The sequence below is a fragment of the Aristolochia californica genome, unplaced genomic scaffold (genome assembly GCF_029961685.1).
Source record: "Aristolochia californica isolate CCGP_79_NKW_82.1479 unplaced genomic scaffold, dmAriCali1.0.hap1 SCAF_6, whole genome shotgun sequence".
In the NCBI taxonomy this organism is placed as follows: Eukaryota; Viridiplantae; Streptophyta; class Magnoliopsida; order Piperales; family Aristolochiaceae; genus Aristolochia; species Aristolochia californica.
In genome coordinates, this window is record NW_027182257.1 from 2,331,908 (window position 1) to 2,359,260 (window position 27,353).

Genomic DNA, 27,353 nt, shown 5'->3' on the forward strand with positions numbered 1-27,353 from the left:
TCGAGCAAACCTTCTTCGATGCTTCCTTTGAGGAGAACATTATTAGCTAACACCGTCACTCCATTCAGATCCAAGGCAATAATACGAGAATGGAGAATCAACAGCTTTGTCCGTTTTTAAAGCTGCTCTGCTTTAAACTGACCCACGCACCCAAAACAATTAGACTACAGATATCCCAACGGAGACCTGGGAATTTAGCTGGTCAGTACTCCAAGATAAACCAAGTTGTGCTTAAGCCAAACTGAACAAGAGCTGGAAGATTTATATTTTTTAAAAAATTTTGCATTTATGTCTTGACTTTGCCCTTGATTCCTTCATTTTGATTTTTTATCATTAGGGTTCCACGATTCCACTGATAAAATTGTTGTTAAAGTTGACCTGTGCGAAAAGAATACAGGACGGAGAGGCCACTTCCCTTCTCCACCTGTAGCCCTCCTACTGCCCTAGGTTGCTTGAATGCGCTTTAGTTTGATTGCTCTTTGAAAAATCCCCTAAAATCTTGTTTTTTTGGAAGACAGCATGAACATGTACAGTCTTTATAGATTATTAAAGTTGAGTCAAGATCTATCATTCGTCAAAGCTAGAAAGCTGTTTTTCTAAGTAATAAGCTTAAGACCTTCAAACCTTAGATTTAAGGGGAGAAAGGTACAAGAAGGTTTTATTTGATAAGGTGAAAGGGTTAGGGTTCTTAAGGCTTCTAACGAGACTGGCATCTTTTAAGGGAGTTCCTGCTTCTATTCTGAATGTCTCCAATAGAAGAAGCAACTCTGATAGATCACTTCTGAAAGTAAATCGGCCCTGAACTCCTCAAACAGTCTTTTAAAGCAACTGGATATTTCGATTTTATTAAGCTTCTTGGAGTTGGATTGCTTTGATTTGGTTATAAATTGTACAAATTAATCCAGAACAACGTATATGCATTAAAAGAGGAATTTAATCCTTCCCTGTAAACAGCACAAGATTATTTCACTAAAATCAGTACAGACAATCTATGTCTTCATCCCACAGGTCGCTGATTGTCTTGTAAGGACCCTTCTCACTGACAAAGAATTCTCCCCTCATAATCTTCCTCTCCTCCAACACCTCCACAGCCATGAGGTCCTCTTCATCTAAAGTCACTTGCAGGGCTCCCATGTTCTCCCTCATTCTCCTCCTGTTGAAGCTCTTCACAATAACGCTGGAACCCTGAACCATTCCCCACTGCAGTGCCACCTGTTCATGGACGCCAAAAGCATAGTCAGCTTATTCATTTGTAGACAGGGAAGAACTGGATATTGGAATTCTCTTTAGCTTCTTAAAGAATTGAAAAACATATTTCACCTGAGCAGATGTTGCTCTGTGCTTAAGAGCTATTGATTTTATCACAGGATCGGTTACCACGGCCTTTGATCCCCATGAATTTCCTGGTCCGCCCAGCGGCGAGTAGGCACTCACATGGATGTTCCTCTCCAGGCAGAACTGTCTGAGCTTCTTTTGCCTCCATAGTGGATGCATTTCAACCTGTCGTGAAGCATTTAATGAATGGGAAGTTGCAGAAGAGCTCATAATTTGTGTTGCGGAATCAGTTAATTACCTGGTTAACAGCAGGAGGAATGGAGGCGTAATCCAACAACCGATCGATCTTAGCGCAAGAGAAGTTGCTAATGCCGATTGATCTGCACAAACCCAACTCTATGCATTTTTCCATGCCTGCCCATGTCGACTCCATGTCCAGTTCTTCGAAGTCGTCTTCATTTGGGACGGGATAGCACACCCATGGCTTGAGTTTCGCCGGCCAGTGCACGAGGTACAGGTCGAGATACTCCATCTCTAGATTCCTGAGAAGGAAGAAAACATTCTCTTAAAGCCTACTGCACTGGAAACTGGAAATTAATCACCCAGAGCATGAAGGGATAGCTCGACTACCAGGAGAAATCCTTAATAAGTCAGGTGTTCATCATTCAAATATGAAGAATCAGAAGCATTTATAGAGACGAAAAAGAGGAGACAGATCAAAATGTGCGGTTCACCCAGGCAGAGGAGACGGAGCTGCACATTATCATCATAGAGTTTCACATACTGGAGAGTTTGTCTCAGTGCCATGACTGGGTCATCGTGATCAGAGCACCAGAGCTTCGAGGTGACGAAAAGCTCTTCCCTCTCCACCTTCCCTTCGTCGATAGCACTCCCCAGAGCCCTCCCCACTGCTGGCTCCGAAGCGTAGATCTTAGCAGTGTCGAAATGCCGGTAGCCAACCTGTTGTCGAAGATCGTAAACGTTAACGTGCAGAGAAGTAGGCACTGAATCAACTAAACAGAAAAGAGAAAAGAAAGCAACAGTGATGATATTATTCACTCTTCATACATCAAGAGCTACGCCGATGGCCTCCTCCACTGCGTCTCCATTGTAGGGAAGAAGCGCAGTTCCGAAACCCATGAGAGGCAGCTCCCAAGTGCTCGACAACATCTCTCTATAACTCCTCATGCTTCCTTATCTTCTTCACCACCCTCCCCAACAGCATGCAAGTATATATAGAGTCAGCCATGCTGAGGTCAACACACTTCAGACGATTCTGAAGCATTTAAACAAAAACCCTCAACGCGGTTTTAAGTTTGTTCAGATTGAGTAGACAAATCTTCACCAGAACTCAATTATTTTGTTGTCAGATGCAAATTCAATGCGAAAATAGTACTGAGATTACAGGTTCAAACATGAGATGGGGAAGAACAAAAAATTAATCCCCAGATAGATTTCGAAGAGCGTAAGTTGCAAGGAAATGGGATCCTCCCTGTCGGATGGGATTCGAAGAGACGACGATCGACTTCCATTTTTTTAAAACCCATTTTGACATCAACCACGGGTTTACTTCCTCCCGCATCTTACTTGAAACAAGCAGCAGAAACCCAATCCCCGGTTAAATATTTAATCCGCTTCAAATGAGGTGGCAATCACATGATTCTGGAGGACATTCATCCAAAAGTCGGCCGTGATCAGATACTTTAATACGAACCCAGGATATTTCCCACGTTACCGGGATCGCCAGAAGGGGTTTACAGAGAACCAAAATCTTGTGTGAATTAAGAGATCAGAGATTACACAGAGGACAGCTTAGTTTCAGACGATGGAGGGGCGGGCGAGGGCGGTGTCACTTGGATACGCAAAGGGGTGCTTCTGCTTCTGTTTCATTAATGGAGTCTCGAGTCGACTCCCGCGTCGCGAAGTCATCTCTGTTGTCCGAGAGACATAATTTGGTAGCCATTGATGGTTGACTAGCTTAATTTTAATAGTTGCACCGATTGTTAGTTGAAGGTTGACTCCATCAAAGCCCGGAAATTTCGAGCTCGGATGATTCTGCAGACAAAGCAGTTGCTCATTTGGGTTCCGGACCCAAATGAGACAGAGCAACGTGGTCGGTTGGGCTGAGTTGGTCCGGCATATGTCATTTGAAGACCGATTATTTCTTGCTCATTTCATTTTTGAAAAAACTCCCTAAGGTCTTTATAATTTAATATGTGCACCCTTGAAGTCTAAGAAAATTCCATGAATCCCCTTTTTATCCGCCCTTATTTCTGAATTAAATCACATATATTTATATTAATTAAGAGTGATATTTATATAAATATAAAAAATAAATACAATCATATAAATCTTATCTCCTAAACCGATTTGGTACGTATGATTAATCCTTTGTATATTTCTCATATTTATCATCTTCTCGCCAGATTTATCCTTGCTTTATTTGTTGCAGCGATTCGAATCTATAGTTTGGGGTGGGTAGATTCGAATCTACTGCCCGAATCTCTTCCCGTATTCCTTTTCTCGCTGGATCGTAAATTCGAATCTTGTTGCCACTTCGATAGGATTCGTTCGAGAAGTGAATCTAATGATACGATATGCCCCTTTGTACGGTAATTCACGGTAGACCGGATCGAAAGTTCAGTTCCAGCATCGGCAAATGATTTTCCTTGCATATGGGCCTAAAAGTAGGCCGCAATAGATTAAAAAAAAGTCAATATTGATGCGCTCCAACTCCTTTTTTTCTGACATGGGCCTACATGGCCTTAATTATTGGGCTTTCTCAAAATTCGGATCCTGTATGATTTCTCGTAGGTGCTAAAGCGACCCAACTAATGGGTTGTTAAATGACCTATTAGTTGATAAAGAAACTTTCACTGATGTTACTAAGCGTCTTTATTACTACAGTGTTTTCCATATCCACTTATCAAGTAGAGCTTTCTTACACCCAACTGACTGAGAAACTTTGGGAGGCAAACATCCTCCCACCAAGCAAGGACAATAACTTTCCTTTTCCAAGGAGCTTTGGAAGATCCAGTAGTTAACTAAGAGATTCCAATGTGTTGGAGAAGTTGGGATTGTGCATCCGAGAAAAGGGCCAAAATTGTCCATCAAACGTAGACAATAGCAGATTTGTGCCAATTAATCCTTGTCTTGTAATTGCTTCAAACAGAATGAGAATCGCTTTCAAGTTGGTAATTTCCTCCATTGTGGCATGGCAGATGTAGAGAAAATCGTCAGCAGTAAAATCACCCAGGATTGTGTCAAGCTCGTGTGAATCAACAACAGGGAAGAGCCACTGTTTGCTTTTTAGCTATGAGAATGAGACTGAGAACAGATTCACCTGATGTTGAAGAGTGGGCAGCTCCTCGAGTTGTTGCCAATAACCACTGGCAAAAATTTATCAAACCAGAGTTTACAATTCATTTCTTGCCGAAGTTTCATGATCAAAATATGTACAACACGAACTTTCCAACAAACAAAAAATGTACAATATACAAGTTTGACGTCTAACCCAGGATCATCTTCTCCTCTATGCGGAGAAAACAAATGTTTCCTTATGATGAACACTTCCATGCCCATTTGTCCAAGTGACATTTAAAATGACAATGTTTCTCAGATTCCACCCGATACCATCCCGTCATCGACAGCTTTTGCTCCCCCACAAGATCTAGATACAGACTCAAATAGTTTTTCAATCTCAGGAGCACAACGAGTGAAGCTCTTACTCCAGAAATCATATCGAGGATTCTGTAATAATTAAACTAGTTAGCAAATATCAGTCTTCACTTTTTCTCGTCATTGTATCCTAGTAATTAGGGAGAAAGTAAATTACCTTAATGAGTTCAATGAACGTAATAAGTAGACCCCATGGATGTGGCCGGTTAACAATCAAGCGTTCCAACAACACCCTTGTTATTTGTTCTTGGATGATCTCCTGTGCCAGGTATAGAAAGACATTATCAGTCCCAAACAGATCATAATACCGTTAAACTAATGCATAACAACAAAAATCAATAATACCTACAAAAATAGATACACTGCAATTTCTTGTTTACTGTCCACCCATTAGTGTTTTTAACTGGTTTACCATACAGGTATAAAGTCCAAATCAAATATCTGGATTCTGATACCAACATGATAAGTATGGGACCAATACAAAAGAAACCAGCAGTAGATATAAGCCGTTCAAAAATCATATAGAGTTTCCTAGTTATAAGCCAGTAAATATAAACCAAAAAGTAATGCAAAGTCAGCAGGCAACCAAGTATTTAACTGCTAGAAGATGGAAACAAAACAAAAAAAAAAAAGCAACTTATTTGACATACACAAACTCATGCAATCAATGTCAACATGCCCTTGAATAGACCAAACAGCAAAATTCCAAGGTGAACGCCAAATGATGAAAACTTCACTGAAAAAGCATTCTATCAGAAAGAAGAGAGAAGCCAAGAATTGTTATAGGCCTCAACCATAAGTTTTTTACCAACTCAGCTTGTGGACCAGCAAGTACATACAATTCCTATCTAATGATTAGTAGAACTTGTAGAGCAGTGCAGATTTTAGGCCAACAACAGCACTAAATAAAGTTGACATGCTCCAAAAGCGTTTGACAGGGTAAGATGGCATTTTCTAGGCCATAACATGCCAAGATGAGATTTGGTGGGAGATGGAAGTTTTGGACCAGCAGTTGTTTAAATCTCCAACCTCTAATTGATGAGGCAGTAGAGGAAACTCTAAAGCCACCAATGTGATCCAGCAATAGGATCCTCTGTGCCCCCTTCTTTTCAACATTGTGGGAGAGAGTCTAACTGCTCTTTTCATACTTGCACAGGATCATGGCTAGCTATCAAATGGGTCTCCTCTTAATTCACCCCTCAATACTCCAATCCTCCAATTCACAGACTGCCTTCGTGATGCTACTCCAGGACCACTTAAAATGTGAACTCCAGCTGTTCGTATATGAGTTATTCTGAGAGCCAAAAAACAGATCTGAATAAATCAGAGATATGCAGTCTCAATGAAACAATACTGAGCTTGCACAAACACTTAGCTGCAATGTCAAGGATCTTCCATCTAGTTATCTTGGGCTACCTCTTTTCTTGGGGTGGAGTATCAGCTGGACTGTGGGACCCTATACATGAAAGACTCTGCCACTAGAGACTATCTTCTTGAAGTGTAAACAATTATTGCACCCCTGATTGTTTGTTTTCACTCATCTCGTACCCAAATTGAAAAATTGAGAGAAAATTCCTTTAGAAAGGCTTTGGTGAAAATCAAGTGCAACCATGTCAAGTGGGACAAGGCATACAAGGCCAAGATGCACAGTGCATTGGGAATAAGAAAGATCAGCATGATATTTGGCTTCCCCTGAATAGTAAAAGCGGTCTATCAAGCTAGCAGATAGATTCTTAGCTTACTGCCTACCTTCTCATGCAGTACTCAGTTTAGAGTGAAGATTGGTAACAGAAAAAAATTCTGGACAGACATGGATAGGGGATGACACTCTTTGCAATGCCTACCCAAACAACCTGGTTCCAACTGCTTAGAGTTAAGTGCTGGCAAGTGGCGTTGAGATTTGAACCTAAGGACAGAAGCTAATGACAATGAAATCGGTACCATTGGGCATCTCTCAACCTTTCTAGATACCTTAAAATGGGGGCCACAAGAAGAATTTCATAAACTGGAAATGGACCACATATGGCCGCCTTTAACCTGCCTCCTACCCTCTTTTGACTAATCAGAGTGAGGACCACTTACTTCACTATACTTTTTTTTTAAAGCTTCACTATACCTTGAATAGTAATTTTTTTACAACAGACCAGCGTTGCATCTGTGTAAATTCTGTGTTACAGACAATGCCACCACTGATCACATATTGCACAATTGCACAAATGGCAGGTCAAATCTGGTCGTTTGTTAGCAAGTTCGGAATTCAGTTCTCTTTCCCCAACTCCTTTAATGAGCTCATTCAGCAGTGTCTTGCTGTTTCCGTTCCCCAAGTAGGTAAAACACTCTCGCAGCCAACTCTTGCAGTCATTCATTGGAAGCTTTGGCCAGCTCATAATGATTTCACATTTTCTAGCAAATTGAGGTTAGTGGGAGGAATTATCAAAGATTGTATTCACTCTGTTCTTCATTGGTCTAAGCTCACAAGGGACAATGCCAGTGCTATAATAAGACACAATTGGTAATCAAAGACATGAGAAAGTTACTCCCTACCTGCTTGGCTTCAGCAAACAGGTACAGCAAGACAAAGGAGAAATAGTGGGTGTGATTGTTTGGATATCGTAATTGATTTGCAACTGCATTGAGAAAAAGATAGCGTCCTTCCGTGTCCAGGTCCCTGATGAGAGCCTGAAAAATCTCCATAGCTGCACCTGCCAAGAAAATATCCATAGGGCCTGTATGCATCTGTTGTGCAGACTTGCTCTGTAACTGTTGGATTGCCTGCAATACACAAATGCATGGACACAACAAATAAATAAAACACGTTGCAACCTGGCATTTCAAATTTTAAACAGCAAAAAGCTCACATACACAAAAAATACTTTTTTATTTTAGGGGGAAGTGCAAAACTAGAAAAAGAATATACCTGCATGCCCACATAAAGCACAAGCGAATTGATCAGTGGTACATTGTACCGAGTTCCTGCAAGTGCCACCTCGTTTTGGGGCAGCAGCAATTTCTGCTTCAGCTCAGAAGGAAGTATAGGTCCCTGCTTTGTCTGTGACATTCCAGGAATGGGGCATCAATATATAAGACATCTTAAAACACAGAGCAAAGACTTTCATCTTTTCTGCAGTAAATTCTGCAAACATATGATATTCCTGATATATATAAAGGTGTATACTGGCAAAAATTCAAGACCATTTACCTTGAGATACTCATCAATATCAGCCTTCATCTGCTTCGCTTTCAGAGCAGCATCAACCTCAGAAAGAATGTGTGGTGATAGGCTGATTTCAGCCAGTAAATCAATCTGCACGGAGGTGGGTAAGAAGGATTACTTACCCCTTGAATTTCCGAGAAAAATTAAAGAATGCCAGCATGAGATAAACAACCTTTAAGTTAGGAGTTGAAGGATCAGGCAGCCTCATGTTGCGTGGAAATGCGCTGAGAATAACATTTCGCATTTGAATGCAACTGGGTGGAATAACATCACAGAAACTGAAATGATAATCACAGAGGAACTCCGGGAAATCGTGAAGCAATACAAGCAGCACTCTCAGGGTTCCTTTGTACAAGAATTGTACCTGGATATATTTTATGTGGTTTAGAAGTGCAAAATAAATTTCCCCTCCAAGCACAAGTTAGCCAACATAAACATTGAAAAGAGAGACAAACCACATCTCCCAGTTCTGCATTTCTCAAGTAGGGTTCCATAAATTTGAACAAATCCACAAGTAGACGTTGGACAAAAGACCAACCCTTCTGAGATGGACTTGTAAGCAATCTTGGCATAAAACTCCGGTGGCTAACCAACTCCAGCCATGCAAAGCTGAAAGCAATCCAATCACTTATTCGTTTGTCAGCAAACATTAAGAAAACTAAAAAGACTAGATAAAAAACACGTGATGATAACTTGGTCTGCCAAACCCATCATTCACATATTTTCATTCACATAAACATGTAGCTTCAACAATAGATATAGAATATAACCTTGATTCACAGATAAACTCCAATACCAACAATATAAACAAAAAAGAAAAAAGAAAAAAGACCAGAATCAAATACTAACCTAAAACCAGGAACTCTCAATGGTTGCAGTGCATGGAAAGCATTTGCAAATGCCATTAGTATCTGAACAGCAGAAAATTTGCATAAGTTGATAGACAGATATTACAAAGCAAGGTGGATAAGTTGCAAAGTGCATGGAAAGTAACCAATCCATACCTGCAGGGTTGCTCCTTCCAATGCAGGATCAGGGGAGCCAAGATCCAAGAGACAGTTCACCAAAAACCTGAAATATGGTCTTGGATTGAAAGAAGCCTTCTTCTCTTCAGCATCCTTCTGAATGACTCGTACAACAACAGCCAAGATCTGTCATTGTTGTACAACAGGAATCATCAAAAAAAGTAGTGAAACAAATATAAAAAGAAAACCTAAAGACCAATTTCTAATGAGTTTGACCTTAGGCAGAAGTACAAGCTTGCTTGGTCCCTGCTCCACCGCCCACAACCGAGAACACAGTGAAAAAAGAGACATGATCACATAATGCAACTGATGATAAGGAAGTAACATGAGGTCCGAGAAAACCACACACTATAAGAGAGTCTACCTTTAAAACTAGAACAACAAGCTTTGTGAACATATCAATAGCTATGAAAGAGAGATGCTGCCCTTGCTGAGGAGTTTGCAGAGACAACAGGTTTGGATTGATCCCCTCGGATGCAAGGCAATGTCCCACAGAAAGGTCCTGGAAATTTTCAAAGCATTAAAAAACACATGATTCATTTTTCTTGAGTTTATACAGAGCTTTGCAACACAGGAAACGACCCTTGAACTGCTTTTAAAAATCAACCATGTGCATGAATAAAGAACCAGCATTACCATGAGGATTCGAAAGAACCGATCAGTAATATCATCTCCCTTAAGCAACCCACTTTGCTGCAGTTGTGAAATGTAATGGGAACAAGCTGCATCAATTGCCCCAGGAAGCTCGGATATTCGGTACCATTCCCTATAAAGCAGAGCAACCTACCATATGTCCACAAAATAATAAGCTTCTCACAAATAGATTAAGAATACATGTTTTGAAGATGGCAACACCATCAAGTAGGATATTGAGCAGCCTATGGTTTCTAATTTTCCACATTCCAGAACCATTTCAAGAAAATACTTGTATTTTTAGGTGATTTGAAATGGGAACAGAGACAACAATAATTCTTTTACAAAACAGTGAGAATGAGAATAAGTTACAAAAGGAGAGAGCAGAGGATACAGTAAAGAAAAAACCAAGCATGAATAAATATCCTGCAGAAAGCCGAAAACTATATTGGAAAGCAAGTTCCCCACAACAGGTAAGATATGATTTTCTGGAAGAAAAAAGACCCCACTGAGCTATTTAGATCAGTCTTCAACAGGCAGGAGACTCCACTCTCTTCAATAAAAGCTCTGACAGCCTCATACCACAATAATAGCCAATCAACCCCCATGATGTTATATTTTTTTTGAAAATGATGATGTGCTTTTATTCAATAAAAGTTAAAATAATACAGCATAGGAATACAACATAGAATACAACATAGGGTATCATGACTATAGGGATAAAGGACCAAATACAATATGATCCCTATAACAACATCTTCGGTGAGCTTGTCTGAATCCCCAGTAACCCCCACAGTTTTAGATATGAGAAGTGAAGAAAACCAAAGTTGAATAGCATGCTCTCTTACACAGTTTCTATGACAAAAGACTTCTCACTAGTATTTGTCACACATTCTTCAAAATACAGACTATCCAGACCATTTCTATTCACAAACACCTATGACTCACTGAAAAATCAATGGTCCCACTCATCCAAATCTTTAAATAACAAAAGGTGTTTTGTACCCAGAATTACATCTCCGAATTTTATTTTATTTCAAATACTTATTTGGGAAAAACCAGAAACTTTAATGGCAGTGAATGCCCATTTGCTTTCCTGAACTCAAAATGATGGATGCACTCACAATGGACACAACTTCAAAAGCATCTGGTAATACAACTAACTTCTTGAGAATTAGCCCCCCAGGAACATTTCTATCCTCTGGGACATATATTTCGTATGCATACTGGCATTAATAATAAGACCACAAAGCAATTTTTGTTCCATCTTTTAACCAACATAATTCAGGAATATAGGATACATAATGCATTTGGAACTAATAAAAGGACAGAGAGTAACCTGCTCACGGAATCCAGCAGGGTCAGCTGTTGAAGGCTCAGTCATGCCATAATCATCCCTACTTGGCAGAGGACGGCTGGTAGGCAGCTGCACCAAACAGAAACCACATCAGAACACAAGGACTTCAACCAACAGGGTGGACATTCCATGTAAAAATCAAGACGAATGACAATTACATATACCTTCTTGTCCCTAGGCAATCTAGCTTTATCATCCTTGCCAATGACAAAGCGAGGATGAGAAACTTGGCTGGCAGCTGAATTCCGAGCAAACTCAACTAACTGTTGGAGAGTTTCTGGAGCTCCAGGCCTCAAAGCAAGCTACAAAGTTAAACATTTGCATGTGTCGGATCATCAATTTCTTCCTTGGAGATTAATGAGAATTTCATTGAGAGAGACGATTACAAAGAAACACAAAAACTGACAAGACAATCGAAAAAACTAGTAAAAAAATGCAGCAATAAAAACCAAAAAAGAAATACAAAAAGAAAAAAATCATCAATAGGTAACAAACAGAGCCCAAAACAAAAGGAATCATCTAACCTTCTCCAAAGTATCGACAAGACTATAAAACTCTGAGACACTAACACCAGTTTCCTGATAGACCAGAGTGCTCAAGAGAGAAATGGCAAAGTCTGTAGCAGCTTCTGTAAGAAAGAATATACAACAAGGTAATACGTATCAAACAGAAAAAGAAAAAAGAAAAAAATCACCGTAATTAAGAAATTGAACTTCAAAACTCGTACTATTCCTCCCGCCATCAATGAGTTTGGCCAAATGCACGTTATACTCAGCAAGGTTTAACAACTCAGTACGGATGAGGCTGATCGTGATATCTTTATTGAATTTCCGCTCTTCATCCGAGTAGATGATCTAAAAGAGTTGTAGATCATGAATAAATAAGATAGAAATTAGATAAAATCATTTTTCTGAATAAATATATACCATAAATTAAAAAAATTAAAGATGATCGCATCAAAGATGCCATAACATAAGCATGTAAAGAATCTCCACAGTATAGTATAACAAATAACTACATGTCATTTTATAAATAATAATAATATCAGCAATAATAATAAGCTTTATCACTAGTTTGACCCAGTGGTATGGCTCACGCTAACTAAGAATCACTTTTATTGATGTTAAAATTTATTATTTTGAGTTAGTCAGTGTTTCCTTATTTTCTAGGGAAGTATTTTCCTTTAGAAAGTAGGTTCCTAAAGTTTATGAATTGCAGGAGCATAAATATAATTTTTAATATTATTTAAATTATAAATAGGAGGAGTCTCTAAAACCTAATCTCCTCCAACACTTTTCTCCTGCAAATTTTAATATGGTATCAGAGCGTCAATGGTCCCAGAAAAGAGAAGGAAAAGAAGACAGAGAAGAAGGGAAAAAGAAGAAGAGAAAGAAGAAGAAAAAGGAGAGAAAATAAATAAATCTCACAATTTCTAGTTGTTCTCAATCTCTTTACTGGTTCTTTTTTCTTCTCTGTTTTTAGAGGAGTGTCTCTCTGCCATAGGTTTCACAGTTGATTTCTGTCAGTTGCCTGCTTGTTTAGGTATTTGTGAACATCATCATCCTACTTGGAGATTAAAATTGATCTCAGATGCCCTCTTTGATCCTTGTCTCAGTCTAGCCTTGGTTCCAAGGGTCAGCAGAAGCTTCAATTTCAGCTCCAATCTTTCTGACTTGTGGTTTTTAATAGTGGCAGCCACTCTCTGGATATCACATTCTTCATGATCAAAACAGAGCTTCGCCTCCCTTGCAGCAGCAGATAAACCAAATCTTGTAGCAGCTTCAGCTTTTGCCTTCTAGCTAGGTCTCCTGCTTACAAGTTCAGAATCTACTTGGCCAAGTGAAGCTATGATACCTTCATTTTAGCACTATCCAACCACATGTCTCAATTCAAATCCGAACCGATAGGTTCCTTGCTATTTGCTGTAAGTGCTGGACGGAGGCTGCCCGGCATGTTTGATGTTGAATCGAGTGTGGTTGGTGAATCTGTAGATAAGTGTATCTCGGATAGGATTCCACTTGGAAGAGCAGCGGTGACTACTGTCTCTTCAGCCATGTTCCTCCAGCCGGTTTGTGTTTAAATGTAACTAGGATTCTGCTTGCTTTCAAGATAACATCTCTGTTTTTTTTGTCACTCAAGATACTTCCTGAGTGAGTGCTTTCAGTTACTGTTTAAGATTCATCAATTATCTGCGTAAACAATGTTTTGAGTGAGACTTGGCTTTCTGCCAATCCTTCCTGCTTCTATTATCCCAGCAGTCTGATCAGAGGTTAATTAGCTGCTGTCAGTGTTTTTTGTTTTATTTGTTGTTGAAGATTTGTTTGTTATTCCTGATTTGATGTGCTAGGAGTCAGTTACAGCAGCTGCAAGTGTTTTGTTTGCTGCCCAGCATGTTTTTTTTTCCATCACTTGGAAGCAAAGCCCACAGACCCACTACCTTCCTACTGGTGCCTTTCTAGAAGGTGATTTCCTACTGCTGGAGTCATCTTCCTTACTATGTATTGAAGGCTTCCCCCCCATCCCCTGTATTTTTTTTTTATGAAAGATGATTTTATTAAAAGAAAACGGAGAAAAAAGGGGAGCTAACCCCTAACAACAACAGATTGCAAGGAAGCTCCCTGCTTGACCAAACAATCGACCACAAAATTTGTTGATCTCGGGATATCAGACCAAAAACAATCAAACAGACTAACAATTTCCATAATTTCAAAAAAGGTGTCCCATGACGCCACTGGGGCACGGAGGAATGTTCACACCAGCAGATCACCACCTTTGAGTCTCCCTCGATGTGAATGGGCCCAACATAGTGATCGCGGAAAACACGAAGCCCATTAAGAAAACTGTGTAACTCAACCGTCGTCAAATCTACAATACCGAGAGGGCCATGGAAAGAAACGATCTGGCTCCAAAAAGAATCACAAACCACTCCGCCAAAACCAGCTAGACTAGGGTTGCCAAAGGAAGAGCAGTCAAAGTTCAATTTAAGGGCTCTAGCTGGCGGCGGGGTCCACTCAAAAACAACCCAATTATTCCTAATGGAAGATTCCGAGAAGTGGGAGAAGGCTTTCTAAGAGTGAAACCATGTAGTAATAGTACCTAAGATGGTTTCAATGATTCTTTCTTGGGAATTGAACTTGGCATTGAATCTCCTTTGATTGTGCTCTAGCCAGAGCCCCCAAGGAATGAAAGCCGAGCAAGCCGAGATCAATATTCTCCCAAGACCGGGGACGGAAGTCCCTACAAGCATCCGCCAGGATGCGGGAAGATCAGCAGGAAAGCAAAACTGTAATCAACGTCCAAATCTCCCATGAGAAAGGGCATGAAAAGAGCAGGTGGTTGACAGTTTCCTCAGCTACATGACAAAAAGGGTAAATGGGGTCAACCCCAAGCTGGCCACGTTTTCTGAAATTGTCAGCAAAGAGAATTTTATTGAGGCAGGCACTCCACATGAAGAACTTTACTTTTGGAGGGGTGTTGAGGTGCCAAGTGAACTCTATCGCATGTCTGGAACTGTGAGAGAGTCATCCACATATAGCGAGATAAGCGGAGGACACCCAAAAAAACCACTCTTAGTTTATCAACTCTGCTAGCTTGTATCATGGTCAACTGAATTGCTTCCAAAAGGCGACTCACCTCCAGTGCATCTAAGTCCGATAAACCCTGTCGAGGGTCAATGTTCCATCCCCTATTACCAACGACTTCAGCAACTACGCTCCTCCTAAATCTGGAAATTTGAAAGAGGTTCGAAAAAGAGTTCTGAAGAGGCATCTCTCCTAACCACCAATCTTCCCAAAATTTAATCGATTGGCCATTACCCACATAAAATCGGATTGACGAAGAGAAAATCAAGAGAAGCAGATAGAGAGATCTCCATATAGGGAATAAACGTCTTCTGTTTCCCTCAATCCACCAATTCGAGGAGCGTCCCCCCCCCCCCCCCCCCCCCCCCCCCCCCCCCCCCCCCCCCGGTAATCTTGCTCTTCGGAGCCTTTTGATTTAATATAATTCAGCATCATTTAAAAAAAAATGATTTGTAGCCTATTGCCGATGAAGTTAATAATAAAAATCACCGTACAAGTGCAACCTCAAGAACTGAAGTCACAAAGAAGTCCAAGGCCACATAAAAGGTCACAAAGCTTCACAAACCACAAATTTTGAAAATAATTTTCTGTTTTCTTTTTGTTCTTACGCTTAAAATGGAGAATTATGAGACATGTTCTGTAACAAGCTGAAGATATAATGAAAGACTTGCGCTTAAAATGGGGAATTGTGACACATGTTTTGTAACAAAATCAAGCTATAATGAAAGTTATTGTTTTGAGTTAATTAGATTTTCATTGCTTTCTAAGAAAATATTTTCCTATAGAAAGCAGATTCCAAAGGTTTACAAGCTGCAAGAACATGAATATAATTTTGAATATCTTTAAGTTATAAATATGAGAGAAGGGGATCTCTAAACCTTAATCTCTTCCAACACTTTCCTCCTGCAAATTCAACAATTATAAAGACAAAAAAGATGAAACCAACTCATATGAGGATAATCAAGAACATACCCAACTCGTCAATTCTTTAACAACAAGCTTGCAAACATCTCGAATGGCCGCCAGTATAGCAAGGTGAGAAGTAACATGCATGTTGTTTGAAGCATTTTCATATAAACTCTTGAAAACCTGTTCAAATATTAGATGCCACATGCATCTTGAGTAAAATAGAAAATTGATTGACAATCTAAGTGGTATAAGAAAAAGAATAGACCTTCTGTGCCACAGCCAATGCAGCTTCATCTCTGCTTACACATCTAAGCAGAATGTCAGGCACTTCAGCAATGACACCCTATGAAAAGTTCAAGCAGCAAGCAGCACTCAAGAAATAAGAAGGTATTCATCCGCAAGCAGAACTCATATTCATTCAATATAACTTATAAATAGGAGCGGACACGGGTCAGATTGGGCACAGGTTGCCAAACCCCAACCCCAAATCCAAAAACTGCCCCAAAAAAACCCATATGGGGCTGGAAAACCAACCCCTTCCCCACCCTGTTCCCCTTTTCCTCAACCCGCCCCTACACCATCCATGTATCTCCAGCCCGTTCCTGTCCTGTCCTTGTATCTCCGCCCTTTCCCTGCATTTGGGGTATTTAATCCCTGAAGGTCGAGTTTGAGTAAACCACTCAAACTCTTCCCTGAGCAGAATCCTGGCGGGTTTTTTCACTGCCCTTCCCTGGGTTTTTCAGTTAGGATTGAGTCGGGTTCCCCGTGAAACCCAACCCAATGCCCACTCCTACTTATGATACTAGACATTGTCACATCATGTGTAGCATCAAAATCAACAGTAGCTGATTCCAGCAAGAGATGGAAAAAAAAATAAGAGAGAGAGAACCTGAATATCAGCATCTCTAGCATCCTTGGTGGTAATCAAAGCCTCCAGCTGAAAGGCAGGAATCCAATGCATATTACATCAAATTTAAAAAAATAAGAAATAACAAACAAAAGTGTAATTTAAAGCATATTACAACATTAAGATCTACTAGATGAACCAAAAAAAAATCAAAAAGAATAAATAAATTGAGTTGAAATGCTCACTACCTTCTGAGCAACAGTCTGGTACTTATCCAATGCTTCTCCTGTAGATAGTAATTGTTCTAATAAAGCACCACCAAGGCGTTCTCCAGAAGGTGCAGGTGAAGGTTGCACGGGTGTTCCTGCCTCCTAACACCAAAATAAGGTATATATGTTTAGTGATAGGTTGGTGAGATGAAGATGTATTTACATTTGAACTGACAAAAAAAAAAAAAAATCTTACTTTTACTGCACCAAAGGAATCAATTGGGTGGGGTTCTGTAGGAACTACAGCTGGAGGGAATGAAGGGGCAGAAGAATTACTGTCAGAAGTTACATGCTGCTGCAGAACATCTGCATTCCCAACATGTCTTGGAGACGTACTGAAATTTTGTCAAAGTGAAAGCACATGTTTACAATTTTATATCAATAAAAAATAGACAAAGAAATAAATAAAACTGAACAGAAAAAACAAAAGACCAAAAATGAATCAAAGAGTACCTGAGAACTTGTGTTGAACCAGGATCCTCTTCAGACGAGAGATCTAATGGTTGTACAAACCCCGGAGCCACTTGTACAGAAGAATAGAAATTCGAATTTCCATGCCCTGAAATTGAAACATTGGCACGTGACAATCCAGAATTGACAGATCCACCAGATGATACAAGCATACCAGACTGCACAGCATTTGAACTTTGGCTTGGCTGGTTTTGCCATGGAATCCTCACAAAATCCTAAGAAGCAAAGGAGGAAAGAGAAATTAAATTAAATGAAAACATTTCAAAAAAAAAAAAAAACAAATAACTATAGCACCATAGTCCTTGCAACAAAAAAAAATGTAATGACATGCATCCTAGTAAAACAGAAATACCTCATAAACACGCTGTTGAGCAATGGACAAGCGACCAGGCTTGGGACGAAGTGCCTCGGGTACACGGGCAAAGGGGCCTTGCGAATAAGTTGTTGCATCAAAGTATTGAGAACCAACACCATCTCTGTGCTTCCTCCGAAGCATAAGCTGTGGCGCTATTTCTCCATCAATTGATTGTAGTGCCTGGAAAAAATATCAAAGAGAACAAATCAACCACCATTTTTCCTAAATCAATGCATCAAATAAACACAGCAAAATGTTTCCAGACAAATAATCTGGCCTCCAGATCCTTATCAATGGGTAACTGGAACATAATATATGGCAATTATTTAATAATGTCATTGAAAAATGAAAATTCAAAACAAATTCATTGACATTAGAAACCTATTCGGGAGTTAGAAGAATGAAAAAACAGCAAATCAAATAAGACCATTGTTGGTAAGTAAACACATCCTGTCATATTCTGTTGTACTTGTGCTCCATGTCTCATTCCAGTCATACGAGAGAGAGAAGTGGTTGTGAGAGAATACTCCCACATTAGTTTGGACCTTGGAAAATCATATCCTTACTTAAGAAAATGTGTCCTAATTTTGGCTTGTCATTTTAAGAGGAACCATGTAACTTCACTATGGGATAAGAGCATTTCCAAAACTGTCTTCTCCTGTATAAAATTCTGGACTTGAGAAGTGATGATGGGATAAAAAGTCCCACCATTCATTGGTTGAATATGTGTTCCACATCTCAGGCAGGTAGTCAGAGAGTTATGGGAGACCTAACTTCAACAGGTCATTTTGGGAGGAAATAGCCAACTTCGACATTATTCCAAAGTGACTTTAAAGGCAAAGACATACTTTACCTTCTCAGTGGCAGCCTGTTCAATAACTGCACAACCTAGATCAAGATTATCATTTGTAATAATCGGTACAGCTTCTGCCACAATATCTGCACTGACACTTAATGCCTGAAACATACTCTTCAAGTGGTTTGTTAAAGCAGCACGAAGAGGTTCCTGGAAAAACATGCAAATGGTTAATTCCTTAAAAGGTAAGAAAAGACAGATAATGTACACAGTTTGACATGCTACCCCTCACTCTAGCACAAGAATACTTTTTAAGACTCGGTTGTAGTGAAACTTCAACAGAAAATTAGAGATTAGAAAGTAAACCTTGCATGTCACATGAGCTAAACTTCCAGCAAGACTTGCCACCATTAAGTGTGCAGCATTAAATATACGACTTTCATCAGACTCCATTGCATAATCCTGAGTTTTAAATTTAATAAGCCAAAGAAAATTATCAGGGGACACAAACTTTGAGCTAGAAAAGAGAGCTCAAACGAGTCATAAGAGAGTCAATGAAAATAAGGATTCACATAACAAACCTTTATGACAAGTTCCTTTGTTGTCCGCATTGCTATTGTTACACTACGATCAACAACTGGAGACATTATCTCTCTTATAGCTCTTTCCATGGCCATTGAAACAATCCTGTTACAAGATAACCGAATTATTAAGACATGCTGGTAGACAACCAGCTAAAAAATATTGTAGAAATAAAAAAAAGAAGATAGTTGATTAAAAAAAAAGTGTAAATAACCCAGGTAGGAATTCCAAACCTCTGCAGTGGCAACTGCATATGCCCATTAAGTTTTGAATTGATAATAACTTGGGTTCCAATGTTGAGGATTGGTGTCGGAAGCTGCAGTCAACAAATATATAGTTAGCTGAACAAGTGTGTAAAATTTACTAATAATAAAATGATAAAACAAAGAGATGAAACCAGCCTGGGGAACAGGAAATGGCAATGGGGGTGGAGTGGGTTGTGGAAGTCCATGAACAGGATTAACAATGCTCCCAGGTCCAGTCTTTGCATCCCCCACTGAACTTGAAGGAAAAGGAAGAGGAGCAGGATTGTACTGATGCAACCAACAAAAAAACATTTAGACAAAAATAAAAAACACCTGTCAACCAAAAGAAGTAAATAGAGGATATGAATAACAACAGGGTAGGATGGATCTTTTTGAGGGTCAACTTCAGTTATCATTTGTGGTTGTGTTGCATCTTTAGTAGAAAAGTCTGGATTTCCTTCCATCTCCCTCACACGATCTTTGAGAAGAGAAGTAGGTTTTACATCTTTCATATCTACACCCAGGTTCTTAAAAAGCACCTAGCCCAAAAATAAATAAATAAGTAACCACACAAATATATAAATAATAAGCCAGACCAAAATAGAAATGACTAGGCATCAAGTAGTTAGCACAAGCACAAGAAGAGAGGAAGAAATTCTATGTTTCTGAAAATACACTTACTTCAATGTCAAATTTCAGGTTCATTTTCAAATTCGGCAGTGCATATATCTCAGCAAGTAAGCCAAGAATTCCCATGGTCCAAGGATTTGGAGGCTGATAAGCCAGACTGCATTGGCATGGCTCCAAAATCTACCACAAACAATACTATATTAAAAGTTGTGCTTAGAAAATCCTAAGAAAACAAGGGATGAAATTTTTTTATACCTTCGAAGTGAATGGAATAACTGCAATCATTAACCCCTTTTCATATGCCTGTACATTACCAACAGAAATGGTTTAAAAATGGATAACACCAGGAAAGGATAACAAATAGGTGTATTAAATAAACCCTAACATTTAAAAATGGATAGCACCAGGAGAGGATAACAAATAGGAGTATTAAACAAACCCTAATATCATGCCAGTCAGTTCCATTCAGACTCGTTAATTTTAAAGCATCACATCTCAGCCAGAAGAAGAAAAAAATCACCTCTATTATTAACACTTTAGGATCAATTTCCCTGGCCCTCAATGGTTGATTCCTGCCAATGGTGAATTTACCAAGCCAACTACCAAGATTTTTAAGCAAGGATCGCTCTTCCGAGCTTGATTTTATAAGGTCAGACCTCAAAAGAACCTGACAAGTTAAGAAAAAAGCAGACTCAGACATCAAAAAAACCTGACAAAAAAAGTCAAGAATATAGCAGCGAGACGAATAAAGGATAGTGGAAGTTCAGAGAGAGCACCTTGCAATTCTCATAAGTTGCTTTCACAATCTCCTTATTTAAATCCTTTGAGCTAAATTTATCAAGGAACTTCAAATACAACTCATGGAAATTTGGTTCAATACTTGCTCTGTAAGCAAATGCAAGGTCCTTGTTACAAAACCAATAAAAAACTAAAAATAACAAACAAGCTGCCACATAATGCATTGAACTTAATGGTGATAAAAGCAATTATGCATTAACAATATTACACTGCTCCTAAAAATGGAACAGTATTCAGATTGATGGTCACTCAAAAAAGGAAGTCAATATTATTGGAAAGATCTATGACCTCTTCATCACCATATATTGAGCAAACCATGGATAATACTGCTCCTTTAGGATCTCATTAAATTCTTTTGTCTTTGCCTCCATGTTTGTGCCTGAAATATTATTTATGATGAACGATATTTTGTCCTGAACCTCTAAAGATGGAGCCTGTAGATAGAGAGTTACAAAGGAAGTTCAAAACTGAAGTCATCAGAAGGCATACAATGAATTTAAGAAACTGCAAGAGTGAGTGAGTGAGTGAGTGAGTGAGACAGAGACAGAGACCTCAATCTGTGTATCCCTTCTTTCAGCAGCTGCTACTAGGGTCTCAATGTTCAAAGCAGCTCCAAAACCAGTGTTAGACGTGTGGGGACGAAGCACCCCTAAGCAGGACCAGATAAAATCAGAATTATAACAAAATTATGTGACATGAATTATACACAACATAAAAACATGGCAATGCTCAACACATGTTTACTGTACCTGTAGGTGGCAATGCTCGAGAAGGACGAAAACTCGACGGAGAAGGAACAGGAGCTGGAACTGAAGGTAGACTTTGAGAAGACACCGGTGGGAAGGATTGAGAAGAGATTGACTAAACAATAGAGACATAGAAAAGGTAGTAAGCGGATAAATATTAAAATGTACTGAATAACATGAACACCTGGCATTCAAGAAAACCAATCAAATACCTTTTGATTATTAGTGAGATCACTAGGTGCGGAACCAACTGAACCCGGTACAGCAGACAGAGGAGGCTTCGAGTAGCCTACAGTACTTGTGGATGGTTTTTGTTTCTCATCCAGAAAACCCTGATGCCTTTGTTGCAGCTGCAGTTGATGTGAAAATTGCTGCCCAGACTGCACAGTGCCCACACCTATTGTCTGCCATGAGGCATCAGATACCTTTAATCCATTCAAAAGTCGTTAAATAGGGGGCACAGAAAAAATAAAATAAAGTTCATGAAAATGTATCGAGGAATGAACAAAAATCATAAAAATCCCACACTACCTCCATGTTTTCCTGGGAATTAGGACCTTGGTGTTGCTCACTAGGACCATTATGCACACCATTGGAGTCCAACTGCCCTGAGGAAATCCGTGCAAGTGCTCGCTCAATGAAAGCAACCAGCTCAGCATGTGTGCCACGCAAATGAGATATTTGTAGAATATGATTACAATACTGGGGCCACTCGACCAAACGATCCACAAACTGCTCTAAAGCTTTGGCCCCAAACACAAACATCTGAATGCAAATAGTTAGATCAGACCTATATTGAAGATGGTTGAACTATGAGATGACAGTCAATTTGAGGAGAACAGTGCTAACCTTTGAATCAACAGATTTCCTCAATGCATCCAAGACATATCGCAGTGCCATGCCAAGTGTAAGATGACCTACAAGTTTATGCTTTATTACAGAACCTGCAACACATCAAAATAAGACTCAGGCATATCAGCCATAATTTATAAAACAACTAAAAGGATACAAGACCAAATAACATAGCAGGAAATCCTACCAAAGAGCACAGCTGCAATTCTGAGCTGCTTTTCTGGATACTTGGGATAGAATCTGTACTCCTCAAATATATTTCCTATTATACATTCAAAGATTGCCTGTTCCCTGTTTCAACCACACACAAACATAGCTAATCAAATAAGTAAATAGTTAAACCATAGTTAGCTCAAGTAGGCACTCAAACATCATACTTTTTGGTGGGGTAAATCCTATAAAACTTATAGGTCTCAATTTTGCAGCTCTATCCATTTCTGATTTGGCATTATAAAGTTCCTTTATTTCTTTATTTAAATAGATCCACAAATACACACTTTCAAGTCTTGTTCTTTCTTCAATGATGTTAAATATTCAAAAAAAAAAAAAAAAATGTTGCCTTCCATCTAAACAGTATTGTTATGAAGAGAAGGTACAACTTTACCTCTTTTCAGGAGAATCTTGGAATCGTGAAAGCATTTGAACCATGGCATCAATGGATAGCTGTCCAGAGAACATTTGATGAAAGTAAGAGTTTGCTTCAGCCTCAACATCATCTGGAAATCCATCAGATGTAGTTGAGTCTGCAGTCCCAGAACTTTGCAGTCTTGGAGCTACATGTGTTATCTGTAACCTTTTCAATTCCTCGGCTAGTTGCTGAGAAATAAGTTGCCCTGAATAAGCTTGAAGGACCTACAAAAAGAAGAAAATTACACACAAATTATGATTTTTTTTGAGAGGGAAAAAAAAATATGATTGTTGTAGTGCAATACACATAACAATAGAAAAGCAGTTACAGAAAAAAACCTTGAATAAAGTAGGCGTTAGTTCGGCATAAGTATTTATCAGAGCACCAGACTGCTGGATAGAATTAGCAGACCCATCATTTGAAGTATAGAAGGATATTTCTTTCAAGAATTTGACACAACCCTGAAATGGAATCGTTTCAATAAGTGAATTAAACATCCCTATCGTTCAGAGAGCTCCAAGACAAAGGAGATTACAACATTACCTCAAAGAAAGAATCCTTGTAAGCTGTCAGATTCTCATTTAACCATTTTTCAAGATTAATTTGGTCCTTCTTAGAAGCAAGGACCACCAATTTGATACTAAACGTAAATGGAGTCATATCCAATACAGAGGGAAGAATCTGTCAGAATAAGCAACAATAATCCAAATTTAGAACAAAAAATCATTCACCTAGCACAAAGTAGAGATGATAAACACTTAATAGTATGGGATAAATCCAGGAAATGAGAACCAGAATCAAAACTGTGATTGCAACAAAGAGCAAACATCAATTTTTTTCTTGTTTTTACCTTCAGCTCCAGGCAAATATCCAGAACCTTACTCAAGTTGTCTGAGTCAACACTCTGTATGTCAACAAAACCGTGTACAACAAGATAGGGATTAACACTCCACAAATTCTGAAGAATAGCACCTCTCATAGAATTCCCAATTATCATAGGAAAAACTATAGAAGATACTTCGTTCTGGAGGAGGTTAAATGCAGTCTGCAAAATGAAAACGGACAGATTGTCATTGCTCACCTCAAAATACCAACGGAAACGAATGATGAGAGAAAGAAAATGAAAAGAGAATAAGATAAGACAGAAAATTTATAAAAGATTGTGAAGACATAATTTATCACAAGGAAGAAGAACAGAGGAGAGATATACATTAATATGAGCCAGACCAATAAGCAGTAAATCAGGGCACTGCTTCAGGGGATTCTCAAGAATAGCTCGGACAGAGTTGGCGTGACCTCTCTCAGCTAATTGACATAATACCTCAATCAGGTCAAGGCATAGCCATGCTTGATTTTCATGCCCATTTGGAAGTTTGGATCCCTGCTGCAAGTCAACATATGACTGCAACAAAAGGTCAAATCAACAAATCGATAGCAAAAGATAAAAAAGTATGAACCAATCAGATTTAGTGAACAGCATACCAACTTCCTTGCAGAATGAGCAAATGTAAATATCTCAGGAGGTGCAGATATGGCATATCTTAGGAAAGATAACTGCCCTTCAGCATTCTTCCAAACCGACCCACAGATGGCATGTAAGGGAAATGGATCCTAAAGTGTGTTTCCAATCAATGTAGAACAGTTAGAATATATTAACTGCACTTGATCCAGAAATGAATATCAAAGAAATTATACCTGAGTTACACTTTTGTAGATGGACATTAAAACAGAAAAGGCCCCTTCATCGGGAAGGTAAAATCCCTCATGATCCAGGTTTTCCATAACTGATATCCAATTAGTTTCAGGAGCCTGAAATTTGGAAACCGCAATTAGAAACAAAAGGGGTAGCCAAAAAAATCATGTCCTATTTTTAGTACCACTATAATGCAACCAGTGATGAGCACAGATAGAGGTAGCAACAAATGGAAGAAAGATAAAAACCCTTTTTACTCACAAGTTCTTTAATTGAATCAGCGAGAACATCAACACTCCACGAGTTCAACCATGATGACTCAGTAGATGAACCCCATCCAAGAGCAGAGCAAAATGTGGAGTATGTATTTTGACCATCCTCAAGACCAGCATGAGTCCGTACAATTGTGCTAACGATCCTCGAAAGAATAACTTCATTAAGAGGCAAGAAAAGAGATAATATTTGTTTACATTGTGAAGAATTAACTGTACATCCATAGCCTAGCTCCTTCACAATATCTGCCATGCTTATTTCTGCTTCTATCTCTTGCAAAAGGACATCAAAATCTTCGTCCTTCAATTCAAAGAATAAATCCAAATGCCTGCAGCAAAAACTGAATGACTAACCAGCCACAACAAAATTATCGCATACATATTCAATACCTTGAAAGAAAATTTTTAAGAACAACACAATTCAAAAAGACCAAACCAGAGAGAGAGAGAGAGAGAGAGAGAGAGAAAGAGAGAGAGAGAGAAAACAGAAGCAAGGAATGACTACCTCAGAGAGTTAACTTCAAACAAATCATTGGGAAGCATGGGGGATAATACACAAGGAGTTCCCTCCTTCAGCTGTTGTAAGGACAACATTTTTGTAAAAGAATCCACATACTTGGCAAGGCCTTGAGACCGAGAGAGAAAAATAAAAATATTCTGTATTTGCTCATTTGAAGTCATGACAGCAGGATTTGCACACAACTCCTCGATACAGGTCATGCAGAAATTTTGTCCTGAGATGCAAACCAGAAATTGAAATGGATCAGCGACACATAAACAAGCACAACCCACCAAAAAAACAAACAAGGATGAGGAGAAAACTAAAGGAACCTTATAAACAGATGTAACCAGAAATGCCAATACCTTTCACCCTGACATCCAAATTTTCAGAGTCTGAAAAAGCAAGTCCAACCCCTATCTTCTCAGGGGTTGTCAAATTCATTGCATTGGAAAGATCCGATAGAAAATCTTCACTAATTTGAGTGTTTCTGAGTGCTACACAAAATACTGTTGTGAAATTTGGTCTTCCCATCAAGTGCCTAAAGATTGCTGAAAGGAGATCTAGCTTTAATTGCATGTTCCCATCACGAAAGTTCACCTGATCTAACAAGGTCTGAAGCAGTAAAATGCTGTCCTCGCTTTCTAGATCAGCAATCTGCACAACCAGATAGAGCATGTAAGTAATTACTGCTAACCAGTATACATGACTATCCTCCGTATAATATCATGGACAATTTACTTTAGAAAAATAGTAGCATAGAAAGGCGAAACATAAAACAAGAAAATATGGCCATTAGCAGAGGTTTTTTGTGACTATTCCGAATTAATCAGTTGTCAAAAGGTTTAAATTTAAAACATAATCTATCATAAATGGCTTGTGCAGCTCACGTGTTTTACCAACTGACAGTTTAGAATTACAGAAAAAGAAGTTTAATAACAGTATACTGAAACATCATAACACAAAATGCAAATAATTTGCAGGTTGCACAGTACAGCGGCATAAAAGCTTTTTCAAATGAGCTTGCAATCATAAACTCGACAGCCCACACCTAGTAACTTCTGAAGTTTAATTTATGACGTCTAACACTTCGAAAAGCATAACATACATAAGCTGAAGACCGGCTTAAAATTTTACAATTATAGACATAAATCGAGACTTCCCTGTTATCTACGATAACTTTAAAACTTCAACCAGTTCTTGCGATAAAGAAAGTACGAACTCCAAAACAAAAAGCATACACAAGGAACCCATAGTTAGATCAAGTGAAAAAATGCGCAATAAATAAGAGCAAAAATAAACTAGGATCATTTAGGGTTTGACAATGGATTCAAAAAACGTTCAAATCACACACAAAAAGAAGAAGAAAGAGAAAGAAAGATAGTTAATCGATGAAGAAAAAGATATTTTCCGTCCGTTTTCACGAAAATTAAGGAATCTACAACAAGAAGTTTCCCACACCTCAGTTAACTCGCGAACAACCGAGTCGAAGTTATAATCGTTCAAGCTCTGAAGCAAGAATCGAATTTGGCTCGCTAAGGTGAGAGGCAAAGTTCCCATGGTTGCAAGGCCTTCAGGGCTCAGCACGAGGGGTCGGAAGAGTGATCGCCGGAGATAAAGAGATCCCTGGAGATTGAGAAACGGAGCAGGCGAAGAGGTCAGGCCTGTCATACACGGACCTCGGACCCAGGGTCCGTGTCTCTTATAGCGGTGGTATTTTGTAACGATTAGGCCACTGGGTAATTTTCAAATATCACCCTAAACCTAGTCTAATTCGGAATAAGCCCATACATTTACCCCTTACAATTATCCAAAAATTTATATTTTGTTTATTTTATGTATTTATTTATTTTGAGAAAAAAGTGATCCTTCATTTGAGGAAGGAAAGTAAACACAAGTATATAATAAATAAAAATGAATTGTTTTTCTCTTAGTATAAATAATATATTATGTGCCACTAGCTAATTAATTAAAATAATATTATAATATTTTTTATTT

General features: G+C 38.9%; 2 protein-coding genes across 5 annotated transcripts; both read right to left on the reverse strand.

The window, feature by feature from the left end:
* Positions 1–975: 975 nt before the first annotated feature.
* Positions 976–2,463, reverse strand: LOC137934297 (deoxymugineic acid synthase 1-B). Its single transcript, XM_068778580.1, has 5 exons — positions 2,344–2,463; positions 2,060–2,235; positions 1,574–1,817; positions 1,321–1,500; positions 976–1,212 (listed from the first exon to the last, which is right to left on the reverse strand). The coding sequence occupies exons 1-5, from the start codon at positions 2,461–2,463 to the stop codon at positions 976–978; spliced, it is 957 nt and encodes a 318-aa protein (XP_068634681.1).
* Positions 2,464–4,158: 1,695 nt separating this feature from the next.
* Positions 4,159–26,987, reverse strand: LOC137967063 (uncharacterized). Of its 4 annotated transcripts, none has more exons than XR_011116481.1 (52): positions 26,817–26,987; positions 25,721–26,012; positions 25,362–25,590; positions 24,846–25,185; positions 24,587–24,700; positions 24,374–24,502; positions 24,102–24,293; positions 23,742–23,936; positions 23,435–23,572; positions 23,230–23,352; positions 22,868–23,115; positions 22,451–22,554; positions 22,261–22,355; positions 21,943–22,176; positions 21,624–21,836; positions 21,415–21,526; positions 21,217–21,314; positions 20,954–21,099; positions 20,644–20,752; positions 20,388–20,534; positions 20,123–20,170; positions 19,919–20,047; positions 19,612–19,776; positions 19,394–19,525; positions 19,226–19,308; positions 18,992–19,097; positions 18,777–18,872; positions 18,468–18,620; positions 17,612–17,794; positions 17,242–17,474; positions 16,985–17,123; positions 16,768–16,890; positions 16,562–16,609; positions 15,938–16,015; positions 15,736–15,852; positions 11,910–12,036; positions 11,707–11,810; positions 11,347–11,484; positions 11,165–11,251; positions 9,829–9,975; positions 9,557–9,694; positions 9,409–9,438; positions 9,172–9,318; positions 9,017–9,078; positions 8,623–8,776; positions 8,340–8,531; positions 8,153–8,257; positions 7,871–8,002; positions 7,498–7,725; positions 5,111–5,212; positions 4,790–5,025; positions 4,159–4,664 (listed from the first exon to the last, which is right to left on the reverse strand). XR_011116481.1 is itself a non-coding variant. In XM_068813488.1 (52 exons), exons 1-52 carry the CDS (start codon positions 26,913–26,915, stop codon positions 4,891–4,893), a joined length of 7,152 nt encoding a protein of 2,383 aa, XP_068669589.1. In that variant the 5' UTR covers positions 26,916–26,987; the 3' UTR covers positions 4,159–4,890. The 4 variants fall into 4 exon arrangements, 3 of the variants coding, with proteins under 3 accessions (XP_068669589.1, XP_068669588.1, XP_068669587.1); XM_068813488.1 differs by having other exon boundaries at positions 4,159–5,025; positions 17,242–17,347; positions 17,414–17,474; XM_068813487.1 differs by having other exon boundaries at positions 4,159–5,025; positions 21,624–21,815.
* Between the last annotated feature and the right edge of the window lie 366 nt (positions 26,988–27,353).